The 22,068-nt window shown below is 46.4% G+C and overlaps 1 protein-coding gene across 1 annotated transcript; it reads right to left on the reverse strand.

Moving 5' to 3' along the window:
• Positions 1-388: 388 nt before the first annotated feature.
• On the reverse strand, positions 389-21,815 carry LOC102236883 (sarcalumenin-like). Its single transcript, XM_005816177.2, has 4 exons — positions 21,707-21,815; positions 9,379-10,847; positions 6,342-6,827; positions 389-1,285 (listed from the first exon to the last, which is right to left on the reverse strand). The coding sequence occupies exons 2-4, from the start codon at positions 10,673-10,675 to the stop codon at positions 1,263-1,265; spliced, it is 1,806 nt and encodes a 601-aa protein (XP_005816234.1). The 5' UTR covers positions 10,676-10,847; positions 21,707-21,815; the 3' UTR covers positions 389-1,262.
• Positions 21,816-22,068: the final 253 nt, after the last annotated feature.

The raw sequence follows: 22,068 nt of genomic DNA on the forward strand, positions 1-22,068 counted from the left end.
GTTGATCATATTATAATCAGGCATCATGTTTTGGTGAGCAGCGCCGGATTAAAGGATTGTTCCTCATGTTTGTCTAAAATAAATCTGCTGAACCTTTTCAGCTCAAATCCTTTAGAGGACTGAGGCTCATTTTTTATTTCTATAAAAGGACCAAACTAATTCATATCTATTGTTTTCATTACATAAAGAAAACAGCAGCAGATAAAAGGTGTGAAGCGTCTGGCATGTGGAGCTGCAACATCCCATAATACTCACAGATCTTCTTCAGTACAAAGGAATCTCGCCTCACTCCGCCCATTACGTAACGGGATTATTGATACGCAGATTAGCGGCCGACCAATCGGAACAGGCCCCGCCCCCAAACAGAAACACACCGAGTGACTTGCAGTTTAGTTGTTAGATTTTAGTCTTTATTTTTCTATCTTTTTCTTGACAATTTGCTAGCAGACATGTGAAAACTTGGACCAACAAAACATTATCATCGTTATCATTATTATTGTTGCTTTTTATTGTTTTATTAATTACAGCATATTGTCAGATGTAACAGTGAGAAGATGGCGTTTTAAAAAACAAAGAATCAAAAACCAAACAGGAAAACAAGAAGAAAGAAACATTTTGACTTTAGTAATCAAAGCTGTTTTGCTTTTCTTTTTATTCCATATACACAATAAAACAGTCTAAAACATTAAACACACAGAGCTGAAGACGGTGCAGTGGTGGGGGGCAGTCCTCATCTACTGGGAGCAATGGGAAGACTGGGGCTGAGGGAGGGGACTACAAACAAAACTGGTCGTCAATATAAAACTAAGAGTCTTTTTTCTTCTTTTGTTTTTTGTTTCCTTCACATTTAAATCCACCAATCAGACGTCGGCAGTGATTGAGGTGGGGAGGAGCTAAAGGAGGGTTTTTTACATTTCTGCGTTTTCTTTTCTCTCGTAGACATTATAAAATCTCACAGACAAGCAAAGAAAAAGTTAAAAAAACAGGATGCACGTTTAGTCTGCATGACCCGGGCGACGGATGAAGGTGGGGTGAATTATTGCTTTCTGAGGAAGTATTTTTACTTCTCATCTACATGAATTGCATCCCTCTCATTCGCTCCGACTGTCTCTCACCGTGGTGATCTGTTTACGTGATTGCTCCGATTATTCGGGAGGAAGAGGAGGGATGGAGGGAGGAGAAGGAGGAGGAAGAGTTGGGGGCGGGGCTCAGAGCTCCTTGCTCAGCGAATCCCGGGCAGTTTTAATCCTCTTTGTTTGGCCTCACACGTTTCCCGCCTTTTTGTCTGGCAAATGATAACAAAAGAGATTGAAAAAATGTATTAAAATAGAATAAAAGCAGTCATACAAAAAGATTAGATGTGAGTTTAGTGGTTTAGTACAGATGTCGGTCTCTAGTGTTGTTAGTTTTTTAGTGTTAAAGGAAACAGAAAGAAAAACCAGCATGGAGGATTATCATCACATTCAGCATGAAGAGCAGCGTCTGAATCGGCTTCTCTCCTTTTATTCATCACTTCAGAGAAACAAGCCTCAGCCTGAAATCTGACCAAGTTTAGATCCTGACAGAAAAATAAACCTGAGATGACAGAAGTCTGAACTCTGTTCAATAATTCACTGATCAATTCACTACAAACTAACCATGCGGGTGCAGCTAGTCAGCTATTAACTATTTATTGATGCACTTATCAATCTTGATGTCCCATTGAAAAGCTTTCTTCTTTCAACATAAACACTGAGCTAACTATATGAGCTGGTTAGCTATTTAAATCTAACAACTAGTAGCTACGTTTAGGTGCTGAAACTCTTGAAAAGCTCTTGTGACACTTTAATGTCACATTGATCGACTCTTTTGATGTCCTTCACTGCAGACGCAAAGCTAACTACGTAAGTTAGGACTAGTTAGCTAGTTACAGCTAACCTCTTGCTGCTGAGTGCGAGGCCTGGAAGGTTTTAAAAGACTTATTTTTAAAAGGCTAATTTTGATTTAGATTTTTCTCATCTGTTGATGTGACTTTAATTTTCTTTCCTTCATTAAAAAGTGGAGTACCACAACTTCAGCTATTTAGCTTGCTAAAGCTAACAGCTATGTAGTTAATTCAACTACCATAAGATGTTTAGCAAGCCTTTGTTAATATCAGATCAGTCTTTGATCGACTTGCGTTTCCCTTTCAAATATTCAGATTTTTTTTCTATAGATCTAAATATTAAGCTAAAGATTGTTAGCTAGTTGAATGTAACTGCTACCAGTTCATTTTAACTGATGGAAGATTGTGAATAAAGCTTTAATTTTGACCGCCAATGACAGCTTGATGGTCACAGCTAGTTAGCTATTTACAGCTAGCAGCTACTGGCACCTGGAAGCTCTAGTCCAGGAGTCTCAAACTCCAGTCCTCGGGGGCCAGTGTCCCGCAGCTTTTAGATGTGCCTCTGCTGCACCACCTGAATAGAATAATTAGGTCATTAAGGTTCTGGAGAACTGATCTACACAAGGAGGAGGAATGAAGCCGTTTCATTCCAGTGTTTTGTACCTGTGGCTCATCTAAAACCTGCAGGACAGCGACTGGAGGACTGGAGTTTGACACCTGGAAGCTCTAGAAGGAAGATCAACTATAAAAACAGTCTGCAGTTGTACATCTAATGATTTCAATAAATCAAAACGTTTTTTCTGAGGTAAAGTTTGTCATGGAAGAAGACTTAGGAAGAAAACCAAACAAATAACGTACAGCTATCTGAACTATTTCTGGATTGCAGCTTTGCCTGGAACACCAGCCAACAATATGAAAAACTGAGTGTAATCTTTGTTTTTCTAACTTCATTCACTTTAATTCAGCTTCAAGAAGCTTTACAAACAGCCAACTAACTCAGCATTTGCCCAAGTTAACCCGGTACTTGAGTCTGGAGTGGAGGATTTATGTTTTTCAGGAATGACAATCGTTCCTTCAGACTGTTGTTGTCTCTTTGCTGTCAAAGTCAGTACAACGAAGGGAAGCTAGTTCTGCTCTTACATCTCCGACCTGGAGGGTAAAATGCCCTTTTAATTGATTTAAAATAATAACTTGTATCTGAATGCTGTAGATTCTCTCCTGTTTGGTGTACAAATAGAGAAAATACATCATGAAACGTTGCAACATCTGCAGGTTGGGACAGAACAAAGTTACAGAAACAGCTAAACCCCTTTAGCAACACGTCACTAACAGCCTGCGGGAAACGTTGCTGCAGCGCCGGCTGAGCATGTTGGGATGAAAGCAGGCGCCGCTGGACGGCGAGCCGCGCGCAGCAGTCTGAATGGAGAGGAGGTGACAACCATAATAATGGAGGAAGGTCAGAGGTCGCCCTGAGCAGGTGGCAACCACAGAAAAGCTTCAAAAACGGAGCGCCGAGTCGGCGGAAAGGAACGCGCTCCCTCAGCAGACCTCACAGAGTGACGGAAACGTTTGGCTAGTTTGTGTTTTCAGACCGTTTGCTGTCAGTCAGAAGCCGCTGTTTCTGTTTGAACGACTTCCTGAGAAAAAAGCTTCCTGTGGTCTGAAAGCTGCTGCCGGCGCCGGAGTCTGGCTTCCATCAGCAGCTGTTTCTGTCCATCACCTTTAGCTGCTCTGAGGTTAGCCAACTTAGCATAAAGACTGGATAGCGTCCAGGTTAGCCTAGCTTAGCATAAAGACTGGATAGTATGGTGACCAAATGTCCGTATTTCACGTCCTGTCCCGGGCGTCCCGGGTTTTTTTTAGAAAGTGAGGAAATGTCCTGTTTTTTTAAATTTCCTTCATTGGACCATTAAATTTACAGGCACTAGGGCCCTGCGCTGCATGTCACGTAATCCCTGAGCTGCATCAGTGCGGGCAGCCATGTTCTTAATCAGAAGATAGATAGCGTGGCTGTCAGTGCGCCAACAACATCCCAAAGCGCAAATGTATGAAGTTTCCCTGCTTTTAGAGCGCCCCCCCCTCCCTGCTCCAGGTTGTCCTGGTTTCACCAACACCCCCCCCCAAGCAGGTTTTCCTGGTTTTCCCAAAGTAAAATATGGTCACCCTACTGGATAGCGTCCAGGTTAGCCTAGCTTAGCATAAAGTCTGGATCGCATCCAGGTTAGCCTAGCTTAGCATAAAGACTGGATAGCATCCAGGTTAGCCTAGCTTAGCATAAAGACTTCATAGTGTCCAGGTTAGCATAGCTTAGCATAAAGACTGGAAGCAGAGGGAAACTGCTAGCATTGCTCAGATTAAACACTTTTAACCAGTATAAATGATCCCACCGTCTGATTATCTGTGGAGTTTTCATAAAAAAATAACTATTCTCACATTCATTGTCTTTAAAAACTCATTTTGTAAGATGGATATCTATAAATCCAAACTATCAAATAAGAACGTTTTGATTTTATTTTTGCCTGAACATCTGAACTTTAAAAATAATATTTCATTTGTAACTGAGATCACTGAATTAATAAATCAGAATTTAATGTTTTTCAAAGCAGAACAACCCGAGTTTTGGTGAAATAAGAGGCTTTCATGTAAAGCTGGGCATAAACTCACATTTTTGTCAAAGTAATCATGTGTCATCCATTGCGTAGCACAATGGTGGTAAAACTTCACGACCGACTTCCCATCAGTAATCAGGCCTGTTTGAAATTCTGGTCGCCCCGGTGAAGGTGTTGCCCTGTGGCAGCAGCCCTTCAGCTGAACGCTTCTCAGCAAAGCATATAAGCAACCTGACATAATATAATATTATAATACTTAAATATTGATTGAAAAAAAATTGAAATACTGGAAATAACAAACTTTAAACAACACATGAAAATAAATATGAATTTAAGGTTCACTCATCTCTCTCACGTTAGCATTAGCATACGTTTTCAAATACAAAACCGCTGCAGTAAAAGCTTGCAGCTAACTCTAGTGGAGTTAAAGTTGGCGTCTCCTCGCCGTTTGTGAAGGTACTCTGTCAAAAATTATCAGCCAAAATGATTATTCATCCTGTCATAATAAAAATAATTGGTTCATTTTTCAAAGCCATATTTTCATCATGTTATTCATATATATATATTCCACAGTTGCAAACTAAATATTAGACTGAAGCTAATTATTGAGCTTACATATAAATATTCAGGTAATATACAGATTCACTTGGACTATCAAAATAAAAGTTGTGTTTTCTGAAACCTTTAATTAAACTCCAGCTTTCAAATCGCTTTGAATCACAACTTTATCGTTGTTTCCCTCTTTTCCTGAACAACATTGCAGCTTAAAGGATGAGCTAATTCAGAGCTAGCTAAACATTAGGCTAGCTCTGACATAAATATTTAACATTGAGCTAAATATTTGGCTTTCTAAATAAATGTTTAGGTTTGAGCCAAATATTTACTTAGCATAGTAAATATTTAGTTAGCTAGCTAAAATGAACTGCCATGTTTTTCTCATATGACCGGCTAAATAACACAAATTATTGTTTTTCTTTTTCTTCTCTAGACTCAAGGCTACGACGTGTCGCTAACGCACGCACAGTGAGATAAAAGGATTTGCGATGCTGACCGCTGTTTGATCTGGACCTGAACATACGGAGCTTTATGTTATCTATAAAGTGGTTTATGGATTCATGACACTTTGTTGTTCTGGTTCTGATGAAGCACCAAACCAGCTGTTCTTAGAAATGTGGTGGAAATCTAAAAATCTGTTTTTTTAAAGTCTGTAGTGAAGATAAACTCTGAGGAGGAAACTGACTTTGAGCTGCTTCCATTCACTGCTGCTGCTATAAAAAGGTGATCAGAACCGATCAGAACTGATCAGAACCGGGTCTAAAACTGGCCTTAAAGTTGTAGATCGGGTGTAAACCTCTTTCCATGTTGCCATAGAAACCTAAAAGCCGTGAGTTCATGCTTGTGCTACGTAACTTTTATCACGTGAAAGTGTTTTAATGTGACTATAATTATGTGCAGTAAAGTGTGAATATAAGGAGCATGTTTGTGTCGTCAGTATCTAACTTTGTAATGGCCATTGAAGCTGTTGTCGATGCTCAGCTCCCTCTCTAATTGGACGGTAGCTGCTGACATCACAGTTTGAACGATAGCCACGGCTGCTTCTCGGAGGTCCCTCTTCCTCATCTCCTCCTCCTCTTCCTCCCCCCTGCCTCCCTGGTCACAGCCTCCATTTTGGGGAGACTCTGCCTCTCCCCCCTCCTCCTTCTCTTCCTCCCTGCTCTCGGTAAGCGCTAGCTTGGATTCAACATGGCTGCCTTGCTTCCTGCTGCTGTCTGTTCGCTCTGCGTCTTGCTGCCGCTTGCTGTTAGCTCCTCCTCCTTCGCGGCCGCTCTGAGGCTCGTCAGAGTCCCGGCCGATGCGCTCCAACTCACCGCTGTTCACAGCCGCTGTGGCGTTGATGATCTTGGCGTTGGCGTCGTCCTTCACGCCCTCCTTGCTCTTCTTCATGGGGCTGCTGTTCTTCATCTGCTCCTCCTCCTCCTGGTGGTTCTCGGTGACGTTCTCCTCCGCCATGCCGTTGGAGCAGCCCGTCTCACCGTTGGTCTCCGCCGCTTCCACCGGCGTCTTCTCCGGCTCCTCCGCTGCCTCGCCTCCACTCTCCGCAGTCTTCTCCTCGGCCTCTTTGTCGTTGCTCTCCTGGGTCGCTGCGGCGGCCTCACCGTCAGCGCCGCCCTCCTCTGAGGCGTCTCCTCCTTCGGCGGCCTCTTGCTCCTCCTCCTCCTCCTTGGCGCCTTCGCCGTGGTCCACGCTGCTGGACTTGCCCTTCCGCATGATGAAGTTCTTCAGGGAAACGGCACGGCCAAAGTGGGAACGCTTGGCCTTGGCTGATTTACCTTCTTCTGCGGCTGCTTCCTCACCTGCGCAGGAAATGGAGGAACGTTAGCTAACCAGTTACTTCTGGAGTAACGAGTGTTTTAATAACCGACTGGATGGAAACCTGAACCAAAGAAGACTGCAGTTCTCTTTGTCTGGATTATTTTGAATGACCCTTTCTGTAGAGCAAGCTTCTTAGCAGCTAGCTGCGCTAACCCTAACACACTGCTGATAAACACTAGCTCTGCTAATGCTAAAGCGCTAAATTCTTTGTTACTACCTTAGCCTAATTGGCCGGAGTAGGGCTTTGGTCAGAAAGCATGCTAACATTAGCAGATTTGAACAGTTTACTGTTGCACAGCAATGCATTCTGGGTAGAAAATAAGAGTCTTTTGCTGCACTGTATCAGGAGAGGAAACTGAACTGCTTGTTAACATTCAACACGGATGTCAAACCTTATTCAACTGACAGTTTATAAAACAGCCAAGTAAATTAGCGCTTTCAGGATTTATCCAGAAAATGTATTTTATGGGAAGCTAAGTATGCGGAATGTTTTCAAAATTAGCAAAAAGGCTAAAAATTAGCTCTACTATTAGCCCATTTACAAATTAGCAAACGTTTCCCACCACTAGTTTAAGTATTAAAATCTTAGGCAGCAGAAAAGAAAGCAGAACCTTTAATTTAGGCGAAGCTAAGTGTGCTAGATGTTTTCAAAGTTAGCAAAATCGCTACAGTGCCAAACAAAAAATTAGCTCACCTATTAGCGGATTAATGGAAGTGTGCTCACCGCTGCTTCTTACCCATGAAGGTTTTGTCCGGAGAATCCAGAAAGCTTTGAAATAATTCATGAATAGTTTTAACTGTCAGTGTTGATTTAATGATTATAGAGCTCACAGGAAAATGGCCGAATGTGAAAACAGCCGCAGCTTTTAGAGATCAGGGTTGCAGGATGTTTAGAAAACCTGTAGCATAGCTGCCCTGTTACCGGACGCTTGCCTCTGATTGGCTGATGGTGCTTCGTGGCGACTCCTCCCCTGGAACTGCTTTGCCTTGTGGAGTCTCAGGAGTTCAGAGACTCAATCTAAGCTGTAGAAACAGAACTGAACTGGTCAGGGAGCGGACCGATCGCTGCGTGAAACATTGGAAACATTTTTATTCTTTCAAGCTGCAGCGTGATCCAAAGCAGGGAACCGCTCCAGCTTCAGAACCGCCCGTCAGCCGATCCAGACGGTTCTTTGAGTCTGAATCATTAGCCGTTTTCCCATTAACAGTTTTTATTCACATTTTAACGTATCGCATTAGAAAAAATTGATAGAAATGGCACAATTTAAAATGACTTCCTCAGTCACTTCAGGCAATTTTTGGCTTTTCTAAAAAAGAGCTAATGCGCTAAAGACGGAAACACATTTACAGGATCATTTCTGACACAGCAAACTTTCCCCTCTACTGCTGGGTCCGTGCCTTACCAGAGGCACCAAACTCTGAAAAATCTCAAATTACAAACCTTCAGCAGGGAGGGGAGGACTCTCTCTGGTTCATGCTAGCTAGCAACTTCTCCTTCCTGTTAGTAACTTCTACTTCCTGTTTATTCCAGCCATGTGTAGCATCAACATCTGATGACATCACACTCTGTTCAGCCTGACTGATTGGCTCCTAACCAGCAGATGGAAATCGACCAATTTGCCTTTTTCTTTTATCCGTTTTTGCGACATTTGAACGTTTGCATGGCGGTTGGATGGAACCGCGGCTGCTGGTACCGAGGTCGACCCGTTCTTCCAGGCTGCTGCCCGCTGCCGGAGGTTGGCTGTTTCTGCGGTGGTTTTGATGATTAACAGATTTTAAGCTGATTGGTTTACAGAGAGTTGATTAGATGTTACAGCCTACTGAGGAACATCCGACCAGCATCCTGTTTTCTGTCACTCCTTCCTTTTATGCAGCCAAAAGCTAATTTTGACTGGAGCGTCTGTAAAATTTGAATTTCACACAGTAAATATTTTACTGGATGACATGCTGAACTACATCAGCTCCCTGCGAGCCGGTGAGCCTCGACCTCCCTGGAACGGCGTGGACTCAGACTCAGCCTGAGCCCAGAGCTCTGCAGCGGCGTCCCACTGGGATGATACCTGGAGTCCGGCTGTTTCAAACCCGTCAAGCCTTCAGCGCGCCAGTCGGACGAGCTCCGACGTCTTTAAAGAGCCTTTCCAACGGGAACAACCCGAGTGGAGATCTACTGAATTTCACCTCAGACAGACGGATCACTCCTTCACATCTGAGTGATTTTTTAAACAAAGCACACACGTTTACGTATCAGTTCATGTAGAAATCATTGAGTTTTAAACAGAATCAGTCAAGAAACCGAAACAAAAACATTGTGACTGAAAACTACATGAACCCCATGACCCAGCTGGCTGTGGAAACCATCAAGTCCACTCCATGACTGCCAGGTAAACCAACCCCAACCATCACTCCTCCACCACCGTGCCTGACAGTTAAACTGAGCTGCTGTTTAGTTTGACTAACATCTCCTGCGTATGAAGCACCGCTGCTAGCTGGTGTAGCTGTTGGATTTTAGGATGTTAGTTCCTGTTTTCTCACCAGAGGCTGCAGTGGCGTCCTCCTCACCAGTAGGGACGCACTCTGTGTTGGCCCGTTTGCTCTTGGGGATGACACGCTTCTTGAAGGAGGTCCAGATCTCGTTGGCGTGTTGCGTCACTGTCCCGGCTCCCGCCACCTTCTCCTCCTCGCCTCCCTCGGCCTTCTCCTCCTCCGTCTTCGCTTCCTCGGCTCCTGCCTCAGCCTTCCCCTCCTCTTCTTCTTCTCCTTCCCCTGCGCCCTCCTCTGTTTTGTCGGCAGACTCTTTGTCCGAGCCCTTGGCCTTGGCGCTGATGCCCACCACGGACGAGTCCCTCTTCAGACCCTGGAAGGTCCAGGAGCGTTTCAGCTTCCAACGCTTGTGACCGGACTCCTTGGAGTCCAGGGTGGAGGAGTCTCCGCCTCCTGCTTCTCCCTCTGCTCCCTCCTCCTTCCCATCCTCGCCGCCGCCACTCTTTTTGTGTGTCTTCTGAGCCATGAGCTTCTTGAAGGAGTGCCAGCGCTTCATGTGCTTGGTAGTCGAGGACGAAGCTTTCTGCTCTCCCTCTGCTCCTGCCGCCGCTCCGCCCTCCTCCGCCGGGGCGTCCGCCATGGCGTTGAGCGCTTCTGGGTCCTCCAGGCGGTCCAGGGACCGAGACCGGACTTTGACCTGCTTCTCGGGCTCCGCCGCGCCACCATCCTTCTTCTCGGTGCTGCGATGGGAGAAGATCCTCGCCACGGGCTTCCGGATCAGATCGCGGACGGTGGATTTGGTCTCTGCAGTTTTGCTCTTCTTCTCCTCCTCCTTCTCTCCGTTCTCTGCAGGCTTGTCCATTGCCGCCTGTCCCTCTGCTCCTCCTTCGGCTCCTCCTTCGGCCTCCGCTCCTTCCTCTCCTGCTTTTTCTCCGTCCTTCTCGGCGGCTTCCTCAGCTCCCCCTGTGGCCGCGGCGTGTTCCTTCTTCTTCCTGCCTGCCATCACCTTCCCCAGGCCGCTCTTGTTGAGGAAGGAGTCAAGGAAGGAGGTCTTGGTCTCGGTGGAAGAGGTGCTTTCTGAGCTCTGAGGAGGAATCGCCTCCCCACCTGCTGCTGCTCCTTCCTCTTCACCGCCGGCCTCCTCGGCTGCGGCTGTGTCATTGTTCACAGTCTCTTGGTTTTCCGTCGCCTCGCTGTTGACCGCCGAACCGTCGTTCTCCACCACTTCGCTGCCGACAGTCTCTGCGTTTGCGGTTTGGACTGGCTGCTCCACCTCGGCTGGCTTGCTTTCTGGGGTTTTCCCATCTTCCTGGACCACTGGCGCCGCACTGACCTCAGTCGCCGCCATCTCAGAAAGGGAAAACAGTAATCAGAGCTGAACTTCCTTCCTTGACCTTCTTCCTTCCTCTTCCTCTGTGACTTTCTGGGGCTGGGTTCCTCCTGTGCGGCAGCGCTCTCAGGTCATGGAGAGCAGTGGCGAGGAGGAAACGCACTCAGCATCCTACTAGTCCTCCAAACTCCTGTGGAGAAGAGAAGGGTGAGGAGAGAGGGGGGAGAGGAACAGATGGTTAATAGTCTGAATCGACACCACGGACACTCAATTAGTCTCGACTAGGCCGTGCTTTGAATGTGGAATGAAGGGAGGATCTCGACAGGGAATGCAATGCAATTACGATGTTTCCAGAACAAGTGACACTTGGAGAAGTTAAAGCTCGGTGTGTGAACACGCCGACTCTGTCCTCCTTTCCTCTCAGAAAGTCAGGAACAGTGTTGGGAATCAGCCTGAAGGAGTCGTTTCTCTGCGGCTAAACCCAGGAAGACCTGCAGCGGGTTTCCTGAGTAAAACAGGATCGACTGTCGGATCTTTATTAAACCTACGTCAAAGTGCTGCTGCTGGTCGATCTGTTACGACCCAGAACCGTTGCCAGTCGTTAGCTTCGGCCCAAAATGATGACCTGCTGTTTCACCAAACAGTCAATCACGAGGAAAGCGGCTGATTTGATCCATCAACAGTAAATTGGGATCTAAAAACATATGTACTCTCTATGGAAATAAGTCAGTAGATTAATCAATCCATGAATCAATTTTAGATACTCCTGATCTCAGCAGGAACCGCTGGTCCACAAAGTCCTTCCTTACATTTCTACCAGCTAGAGGACAGCAGCGTTTCCCAGCCCTAGAACCCTGCAGGTTTTAGATGTTTCCCTGATTTAACACACTGGATTCAGCTGATTGCAGCTCAACAAAAGCCTGTTAATCAGCCATCAATTAAAATCAAAGCACATTTAAGACATTCAGGGCATGGTGGCTTCAGGAGCGGGGAGGGAAACGCTGAGCTACAGGGGGAAGGACAGTCTATCAAATAGTTACTGGGAATTATTGGCAAATGAAAGACTGATGAAGTGACCATCAGACATCCTCAGTCTGTCAGGGGAGTGAAGGATTAGAGGAAGGTGAAAGGTCAGTTTGTAGCTACGCAGCTGGATCCAGTCAATCTGAAGGTAGTTTGGACCACAGTCACCGACAAACTGGAAACACTGGAGGACTGAAGCTCTGAGGTGTGGAAGGCACAGTCAGTCAGTCAGTCAGTCAGTCAGTCAGTCAGTAACAGACCTGAGGTTTGGCTCGGTCCGGGATTCTGGAGTCCTGCAATCGGTCCAATTGAGATCTGAAGTGTCTAAAAAGTCTCCGTCTCTAGGGGTCGGGTGTTTGTAGACTAAACTGTCCCGGTTCTTTCTGGAGGACTGACACGTCCTGCAGAGGAGCAACGACCACCGGCTCTTCTGGCGGGAATTGAACCTTTTCCTCCCGGCTTGTTGGTAAAGTGAACTCTTCCCTGAGTCCCTCATTTCTGCCTCTGTCTGCAGGCGGCCTGTTTGCTTCGAGCAGAAGATGCTCCGCCACTCTCCGTAAGCAGTGGTAGTAGCAGCGCCTGAATGAATGAATCAGAGGCTGATGAGTCACGCGCCGGGCGAGCACCGTCTGTCTGACGGAGGTGAGAAAGGGAAGCCGCCTGCAGCAGGGAGGCTCTCAGGTGGAGACGAGCGGCGGGGCTGTAAACACATCCATCACATGCTCCAGATAATCCCACAGTGCCTGAGCGGCTCCATCGCTCAGCGGCTGCTCTGCCTTCCTGTTGACGGTTGACTGGTTTGCTGTTTCACAGGCTGATTTACGGCCTGACTGAGGCAGAAACACTGAAACGCCTCCAATTCGTCGTTGTTTGGGTTGTAAATGGAGCATTTTCAGAGTGGATGCTGAATCATGACTCAGCAAAGAAGATTCTTCAAGCAGACAAACGCCAGTTCTCTTCCTGCAGCTGCGTTGTTTCAGTGAGACGACATGGACGACGCTCAGCAGAACAGCTGTTGATCGGACATGTTTCCATCCAGCTAGCATGCTAATTTGGAGCAAACCTTTAAAGTGTCACAAGACCAAAAACGCTCAGGAAGCAAGGCATGTTAGGAAAGGTGAAAGTTTTCCGTCACTCGGAGCAAACACAACACACAGGACCCAACAGCAACAAAGTTGAACAACTGTCCAGTGTTACGTTGCTAGCCCACGTCTATGTGTTTGAATGTTGCTGGAGGACGGCTAGCAGCTCATAGATCCATAGGGAGGAAAGGAGAGCGCGAAGTCGCCTCCTGTGTATTGAGACTGTTAGCCGCGTTTCTGTCTGATGGTTTGGAGCGAATCCACCAGTTATGTTTGTGGGGTTAGGGTTAGGGTTAGTGCTGGGACAAACAGGAAGTAAAGATTGCTAGCTAGCATGGAGCATACATCGCAGAAGAATGGAGATGACTTCAGGAATGCGTTGCTATCTTCCTGTCAAATGCTTCCTGCTTTTCGACGCGGTTTGGAGCATTACGGGAAGGTCTGGGGAAACGCTGATCAGCTGATTGGTCATGTGAGGTAAACATTATAAAAATTGCCTGCAAGTTTGGTGCCTCTGGGAAGGCGCAGATCCTGCAGTGGATGGGAGCATCCACCGACTTCTTTAGTGTTTCCATCCATCATCCAACACGTTTATCCCTGGTGGGGCCGCCAGGGGGCTGGTGCCTCTCTCCAGGGGTCAAAGGGCAAGAGGCGGGGTCACATAGACAGGAAATGTGTTTCCATCCATTTACTTCCCAAGCAAAGGCTAAAACTTTTGTAGCTCCTCGCGTCAGCTGCTGCAGTTCTGTGGATTATTTTATTTATTAATGTAACAAAATAATCAGCCCAAAGATGATGTCATAACTCAGACTATGACGCCATAGATTTGCTCCATAAGCTGCATCAGATCATTAGAGAGGCTGACCCTGGATATTAATCGGTTATTAAGCAGCAGAGCCCCCCACCCCCCTCCCCTGGTTTGGGTTTTGTGCGTCTTGGCAGACGGTGATTGGCTGCAGCGTCAGATGTGAGGCTGAAGCCCTGAGGTGTTGAAGCTCCATCAGACGGAGGACAAAATGGAGGGAGGGCGATGAAGAGGAGGATGATGAAGAGGAGGAGGAGTGGTGCAGACATGGGCTGATTGCGAATCGTCTGTTTTCCTGTCGTCTGTCTGGTTTTCTTCACCTCCGTCTGGTTTCCTCCTCTTCCTCTCATTTCTCTTCACAAATGTCTCATCTTTTCCTTCCATCTCCTCTCCTCTTCCTCTTCCTCTTCCTCTCTTCCTCCAGTTTTTATAAGCCGTTTAATTCGGCTGCAGATATGAACTCTGATGTTTTTATCATTATTAACCCAGAACTGATCAAGGTCACATCACAGCTTCTGCTAACAGGTTGGAACCAGATCCAGCCAGAGCCGCCAGCTGCAGCGCCCCCTGCAGGACTAAACCGGTACCGAGGTCCAGTTCCCTGCACAGCCCACATGAGAGCAGAACCAGCGGTGCTGATCCAGTCCAGCAGTTTTTCACTGTGAGCATGTTACAGCTAACAGCTGCTAAGTGCTGAATGAATGAATGAATGAATGAATGAATGAATGAATGAATGAATGAATGAATGAATGAATGAAGCTGATTCAGGAGGAACTCGGCTGATGGACTCAAACTGAGGTGAATTTTCCTTCAGTGTAAAAACTAAGGCAAACGGGAAAAAACACGCTGCAAAAAATGACTGAAAATGCTGCAATGAAAGAAAATAGAAACAAAATGGTACAAACAGAAAAACAGCACAAAATCTTTCACAAACACAAATCCTCCAAACCAACTTTTACAGTATTTGATATGAGCAGCATATTTAGAGCTCCCCCTGGTGGCCTGGAGGTGAGTGTTATATTTCTGTTTGTGACATTTCCTCCCTTGCTTCCGATGGCTGCAGCATTTTTCTGTTACATTTTGTTCACTGTTTGAACCTGTCAGCCACCGTACATAATGACCCCAAACCTCTTGTAGAACTGGTTTCTTACTGGTTCTGTGCAGCTCAGAACCAGTTTGTCTCTGTAGAGGAGAAACGTCTTGCCCTCATTCTGACTGATAACTTTCTGACCACCAGAGGGCGACATGGAGCAGCAGTCCAGACAGTCACATGATCAAGTGAACGAGGAAACGGTACAGTCATAGAAAAGTAACAACCCGGTCCAGATGCAGCAGAACTCTGTGGACGTCATGACACTGATCCCAGTATAAACACACCAGTCAGAACTGGGAAGAGTGGAAGAGAATCAAACCAACATGGCGGGACCTGATGGTCCATTAGCTCCGCTTCACTCACTCAGGTTTACAACATGGCTGCAGCTTCAGAGCCGTCCTGCTTCAAGTTGATCCAGTAGCAGCAATTATTTCAGAGCTAACTAGTTAGCTAGCTAACTAAATAATTAGCTTAGAGATACTCAGATTAACTAAAAGTTTAGTTTGAAGCTGTGACATTTATAACTATCACGATTAACATGATGACAACATGGTTTAAATTAGGAACTGGTTTTACTGGTTAAGGGTCAGGGTAGACTAAGGGGGGGCAACTCCAGGCCTGGAGGGCCTAAAGGTCTCCTGCAACTTTTAGATGCATCTCCACTTCAACACACCTGAGTCAAATAATGAGGTTGTTAGCAGGACTCTGGAGAACCTGACTGCACTGAGGAGGAGATTCAGCTGTTGGATTTAAATGTGTTGGACCAGAGAGACATCTGAGAGTTACAGGACGCCGAACCTCCAGGACCAGGACTGCCCACCCCTGGGGTAGACGGTGATTCTTGCTCTGTGGTTTGGTGATTTGCTGGTGTGTCTCTCTCTGTGATGAGCATCGTCTCGCTCCATGCAGATAAACAGTTTGTTGCTGTTGTTGCTGCGGATTAAACCTGATGCTGCAGATTGACCTCTGAGAACCCGCAGGCCTTTTAGTGTGAAGGTATTAGAGAGCTTTAATCTGCAGCAGCAGAGCAGTCCGCTCCAGCTGGATCCAGTCCAGGAGGCCGCACAAACCGCCTGCTAGCGCTGCTGCTGCACGTCTACGCTTATATTTCTATGTTCTCCGCTGCCTCAGAGTCCATAAGAACTAGAGAACAACAGACTGCTGTGGTTTAACTGCTGCCATCCCACTGGAGGAGGAATTAACACAACGGACTCCTGTTCCTACTCACACACACACACACACACACACACACACACACACACACACACACACACACACACACACACACACACACACACACCCTGCAGCTGAAGTTAAACAGATGAGTTTCTGTCTGGGGATGAAATCGGAGGTTTGCACCACATCAGGCTGAATTTTTAGAGAATAAAACTTTAACTAAAGTTAAAAACGTTTTGAACTAAACTCTAAAGATAAAGTTCAGTTAAAAAAAATTGATCTTGGTAAAAAATTCTATATTTTTATCTCTAATTTCAGAAAGAGAAACTATAAATCTTGTGGTTGTGGCTCACAGAGAATAAAAACATCAGAATATGATCCCAGATCAATAAATGTTTTAGACAGGATGGTCGTCTGACATCACTTCCTGCTCTGGGCTCCTTTTGCAGGAAATATTGGCTGCAGTTATCTCCATTGCTAGTTCAACTTTAGCCACAATTTTTCCTTCCACTCAACTTTCTATAAATATTAATAGTGATTCTTTCTGGAGCTGTAATTGTATAAAACAGAACTCAAAGATGAAATCATCTCATGAAATAGTTCATATTTCAGCAGAACATATACTGAATGTTCTGACCCGATCCACTTCCTGGATGAAATGAGCTCCTGCAGGCCGGCGTCATGGAAACTGTTTGTTAAAACGATCTGGTCCGATCTCTGCGGTCAGCGCCACGCGTCTCGCCTACAGCGACCTCTGACCCCGGAACTCACCTCCATCGTTTAGATCAAACCACAAAATTCAGACTCTTCTTTAACCGCTAGCTGTTAGCTGTTAGCCGCTAGCCGGATGTGATCTTCTTATGTTCTTTACGTTATTAAATGTTGTGGATAAATTTCAGATTAAAACTCTTTTAAAAACAAGCTTCGACTTTAATCTCACATTTCTTTAAGGTTCTGATTTAAAAGTTTGAGTTTTCATTGAGTATAAGCAGAAAAATCATCATAAAATGATCATGAAAACAATATAAACTATCATTTGTTTCACAGCATTTAGAGTTTTGGGTTGAAATTTGTCATCATTTAGGAGAAAATCATGGATCAATCAGATTTTAAGATGTTTTTTTTATATTGAATCATAAAATGTTTAATTACAAAAACTGAAATTATTTACATTAGGTGGATTAGTTTCCTTAACTTGTGATTTTGGTTTTTCCTGAATGTTTTTATTCAGTTTAAATCAAATTAATCTCTAATTTACTGCTTCTTCCAGATGATGGTGAAAACGTTAGGATTGGATTAGGCCAGATTACGCTCTGAATATTCAGTGCAGAGTTTCCTGTCAGACTTCCTGCTTCTGCCTGTGAACTTTGACCCTCACCTGCTTTCCTCCTGTTTTTACCAATTAGCGGCGCTCCAGTGTTCCCATCAGGCCCAGTTTAAAGGAACAGTGTTTTCCTCCATAGTGGCGTCATTATCAGAGCCCGGATCCAACAGAGGCCCCTTCATCACGCTGCCCTCCTCCTCCTCACTCTCACACAGTCAGGCCTTTATCTGCCATCATGTGCTCGCCTCTCTGTCCTGCAGCCTGACCCGGTTTCCCTGCGTTCGCGGCGGGGAGGAACGGCTGATTTGGGAAGCTGGCGCAGCGTCGCATGGCCGCAGCTTAACGCTGATTTGATGTTATCTCTTAAGTCGTTCTGCAGAGGTTTGGCTCAGAAATCTGTCCGGCTGCAGAGGCCGGTTGACAGTCACGAGGATCCGAACCAACAGAGGTGAACTCTGAATTAATCTGCTGTTTTATTTCTCTGAGAAAACTTCAGCTAACAGAGCAACTGTTGACTGACAGCAGCAGTCAGAAACGATTGGATAAACATCCGAATCAAAGATCTGGAGGAAAACCTGATAAAAGGAAACCAAGGAAATCGGAAACATTTCAGATGAATTTACCAGCAACGCCTCGGCTCACATTCAACAACCAAACGCCAAGTTCTTCATTTTCTCATTCAGGTGTCACTGAGAGGAATCTTTAGACAAATCATCAAGTTAATTGAATCTTTTCCCCTGTATTTTTGATATTCTGAATAATTTTCATAAAAACTCTAGTTGAATTTTTTTCTTGAATCCGTTTTTGCTCTTTTTTTTTTTAGCTAAAAACCTGGAGAGGTTTCTATGGAAGACTAAAGAGTTCACTGACATCTTTTTTTAAAAGGTTATTTTATTTTAAAAAGTGATTAAATGAAATAAATGTCTAATATTTTATATGATAATAACTCTTGGGGTAACAGGCTAAAGGCTCCCAGTTCATTTTGTTTCCCTGTTTTTATTTCTTCCTTCTGTTTTGCCTCTGAAGCACATGGGATTATTTCTCATGGAAGTTAAAAAATTCTATGTTTGCTCAAGATAAATATCATAAGAACAGAAAAGAATAATCTAACTGAATTATATATTTTCTGAAGACTTTATATTTCATAATTTATTTCCTCATTTGTGCTAGCTGGCAGATTATGAACAACAAGAATTAATTTTGGAGTTTTTGTTTTTTCACATCAGACTGTGAATAGTTTAGATCATTAATTCTCAAAGCCACTAATATAAAAACGTTGAGTGTAAATTAACTCCTGGTTGCTAAGTAACGGCTAAAAGTTTGAAAAACCCCAATGAACAGCAAGATCCAGAAACCAAGATCCTGTCAGTTTTTAACAGAACCGGTCGGGTCAGAACCAGTCCTTAACTGGTTGGTTACTGGTTCCTAGGTTAGCATGTTTGCAGCCGGCTAGCTAACCGAGCTAACGGGCTAGCATCAGCACTGAGTGTTACTCTAGAAAAAGCAGAAAACTAAAATCTGTTACTCATAACGAGCATGTTGAGTTGATCACTAGAGTAAAGTCAGCATGAGGTCGTTTCCCGTCCGTTTGGGTCGGGAGCGGCGCTGGTGCCTGTTCTGCTGACCCCGGGTCACCTGGACAGGTGGGTTCTCTGTTTCTGCTCATTTACATTTAAATTCAACTCCCTGTTTTCTGCCTTGCTGAGCGCGCTCAGATCAGATCCCATTAAAGCAAACAGACATCCCCACATCATGATGCTGCCACCACCATGGATCCTGCTTTCTGATTAGGAGACTAATGAAGCCATCCAGTTGCCCTTTATTTTGGGGCAGCAGCATTAAGGGGTGCTGACAGACATTATGACTGTCTGTCAGCTGAGATCAGAAATGATGCTGCAGCAATAAATGTGTGAAATCATCTGTTCTCTGGGTTGCCGGTTTGAATCCGTCCTGATGAGCATCACACTCATCGATCTGTGTTCACTCCAGCGCTCTGACTGAGGTGATAAAAATATGATCAGATTATGTAAACTGGTAATCTGAGGATTATTCTGGGCTGCTGTGTATCTGATCGCGTCAGGAAAACACGCCTGACCTCTGGAAGTTCACATTCCTGCTCACAGCGATAAACCTGCAAATTTAAGGAGACCCTCATGATCCACATGTGATGAGAAAACAGCAACAATCCGGCCCTTGTGCTCCACATTTCGTCCTTTCCACGAGTTTTCCATATTTTCCAATTATTGGTCTCTCCATGCTCCTCCTCATCTCTCTGATCGTTTTCCCGTCTCCGTCTTCATCCTCCCCCGTCCTTCCTGTCCTCGTTCCTCACATCATTCATTTCTTCATGTCTGCTTCGGCCCATTAACCGGGCCAATTAGAACCAGAACCAGAAGCATAAACTGGAGAAACTGGGACAGCGACGTCCTGCAACCGGCTGGAAATGAGACCTGGAGCTTCGTGTCAAATGTTCAGGAGAAATAATCCACAGCAGGCCGGTTAGGGTTCGCTGTCAGAGGTCAGAGGTCAGATGGGCACACAGCCCTACAACTACACATCCCAGAATGCACTGGGAGCTTCTCTCTTCTCTGATGTTAAATGGAAATCACAGCAAGTTTATTTTTCTAATCGCATTCATACGACACAATAAAACAAGAAACTACATTACCAATCAGACTCAAGGCGTGGACCTTTGACCCTTGACCTGAGGAGTCTGGATGGTTCCGACCTGAACCTGCAGTGTTTCCTGCTGCAGACCGTCTGGAGCTGAAACCGGCGCCGGCTTGACGCTCCACTGAGACCTGGGGGCGTGGCCTCTGCTGAGGTTGGAAACGACCAATCGCTAATGTTTAGCCGTGACACATGGAGAGGCTACCAAGCTAACAGGAAGTTAAACAACCCCAACTTCTCTGCCTGGAGGAAAATGTCGTGATCGTTCCTCCTGCTCTTCCTTGGAGGTGTGGCCAACGCGGACTGAACGGCTCCGTTCTCTTCCTGATGCTAAGCTACAACCACAAGGCGTCGGTCACATCTCCTGCTTCTGTCCTGTGATTGGCTGGTTGAAACCCGTCCAGAGAAATTCAGCTCAATGGGAGAAATCCCAGAGAGATGGGAGATGAGAATTGAGTGCAACTGTTTCAGAAAGCAACAATCTGGAGTTTATGGATCAAACGGATCCGGTTCATTTCCCTCCAATAGAAACCAATCTGAAAAAACGACGAGTTCTGACCCGGCTGTGACAAAGAAACATTTAATCTGCCTGGAAGTGATGTCATAATCTGTAATCTGAGCGCGGAGCGGCAGACGGGGCCCTGAGGGACCCCACAGGCTTCAGCTCTACTAACCAGACCCCCGCTGTGTGCAGGGGCCCACATCATGCCACCTCTTCCACCAACGCTGCCAGCTGATGTCCTGCTGGGGCCCCCGGAGGGCTGCCTGGCAGCGCGGGGCCCCCAGGGGCCCCAGCAGAAACCGGCTGAGGGAGGGAAGCTGCCTCAGGTGTTTTCTGTCTGCTGGTTTCCCTCTGAAGATTGTCGTCATTTTTCTCAGATGAAACTTCGAGTTTCATCTTTTGGGTCATCTGGACTCAAAGGTCAAAGTTCACAGAGAAACCTGGACCAGGAAGACTGTGATTGGTCCTCCTGTCCTTTGTTTATTTATCTGTTTGTTTGTTTATTTACGTCACAGTAGAGTGGGGGGGAGGGAAGGGCGCCCCCGATGCCAGCAAGAGAGGGGAGCCAGAGCGCATGCGCCACACAGCAGGTGCTTCAGCAGGAGCTAATCTGCATTGCTAATGACCTCCCCCCCTCCCCCCCCCGCATCTTGGGGTGAGGAACCTCCTAATATGGCGACATGTTTTCACCCGGAAACACAAACACTGAGGAAAAATAAAAAATTCATCAGGTCCTGATTCTCGCCATTCCCGGATGGAGGGCTCGGTTCGGTTCGGGTCCCAGCAGCCCGCGCTGCTCCAGCCTGACCTCCTTTCCGGCAGGCTGGGATGGATCCCGCCATGTGCGTGTTTCTTGCACGCGCCTCCGGGTTTCGCGCCGCTCCCGGTTCATTCCTGGTTATTGTTGTTATTGTGTCTGTCCACGCACGTAAACAACTCCACGCGCCGTGGGGTTCTGCTCCCATTCTCCAGACGGGACGCGCGCGCGCGCGCCAGCTGAGGCAGGTTTTCCGCTCGGTGCGTTTCTGGGGAAATATTCCAGAGGAATATTCCCAAATATTCCCGATGAGCCCATGCACGTGACTCTGTTGCTCCACATCACGGAGCAGCCGCGCGCGCCGAACCGCTGGACCAGAACCTGCAGAACCTGTGAGATCCGACCCGACAGAGACCCCGAACCGCCGCAGCGGGTCCGCCGCACCGTTAGCGGCTAATTACCCGCGTCAACCTGCAGCCAGCCGCTCACAGAGCCGCAAACAAAGAGCCGCAGACAGGGTGGATGAGCGGATGGATGGATAGATGGACGGATGAAGGGTTGGATGGATGAATAAATGGATGATGGATGGATGAATAGATGAAGAAAACAGAACCAACCTCCTTCTGCTCGGTGCGTAAATCCGTCTCCAGGCGCGCACAGCTCGGTAATGAGCTTGTTGTGTTGGACGCAAAAAGACGCTGCTGGCGCTAAATCCTCCCACCGCCCCCTCCCCTCTCCCCCCCGCTCCCCCCTCTGATCTGCTCTCTCCTGCGCGCTCACGTGCGCGTGCGTCGTCCTCTCTCTTTCTCTCTCAGCCAATTGTGTGACTCGAAATTGGCGGGACGATGGCAGGTCCCTCAACGCTCGCGCACGCGTACCAGACGTACTGGCGTATGGTTGCCCCTAGCAACCATCAAGCCCCCACCCCCGCGCCTTCCCCCCCCCGCGCCTTAATCCCCCCTCCCCCCACGCTTTGAGG

Source organism: Xiphophorus maculatus, chromosome 18 (assembly GCF_002775205.1).
Source record: "Xiphophorus maculatus strain JP 163 A chromosome 18, X_maculatus-5.0-male, whole genome shotgun sequence".
NCBI classification, from domain to species: Eukaryota; Metazoa; Chordata; class Actinopteri; order Cyprinodontiformes; family Poeciliidae; genus Xiphophorus; species Xiphophorus maculatus.

Bases quoted from the DNA above. Each gene is read 5' to 3' on its own strand.
- LOC102236883 (XM_005816177.2), bottom strand. From the start codon at position 10,675: ATGGCGGCGACTGAGGTCAGTGCGGCGCCAGTGGTCCAGGAAGATGGG. The intron at 6,828-9,378 runs GTGAGAAAACAG...TTTCCTGCGCAG, and splicing joins GGACGCCACTGCAGCCTCTG to GTGAGGAAGCAGCCGCAGAA. The intron at 1,286-6,341 runs GTGAGTTGGAGC...ATCATTTGCCAG, and splicing joins CACAGCGGCTGTGAACAGCG to ACAAAAAGGCGGGAAACGTG.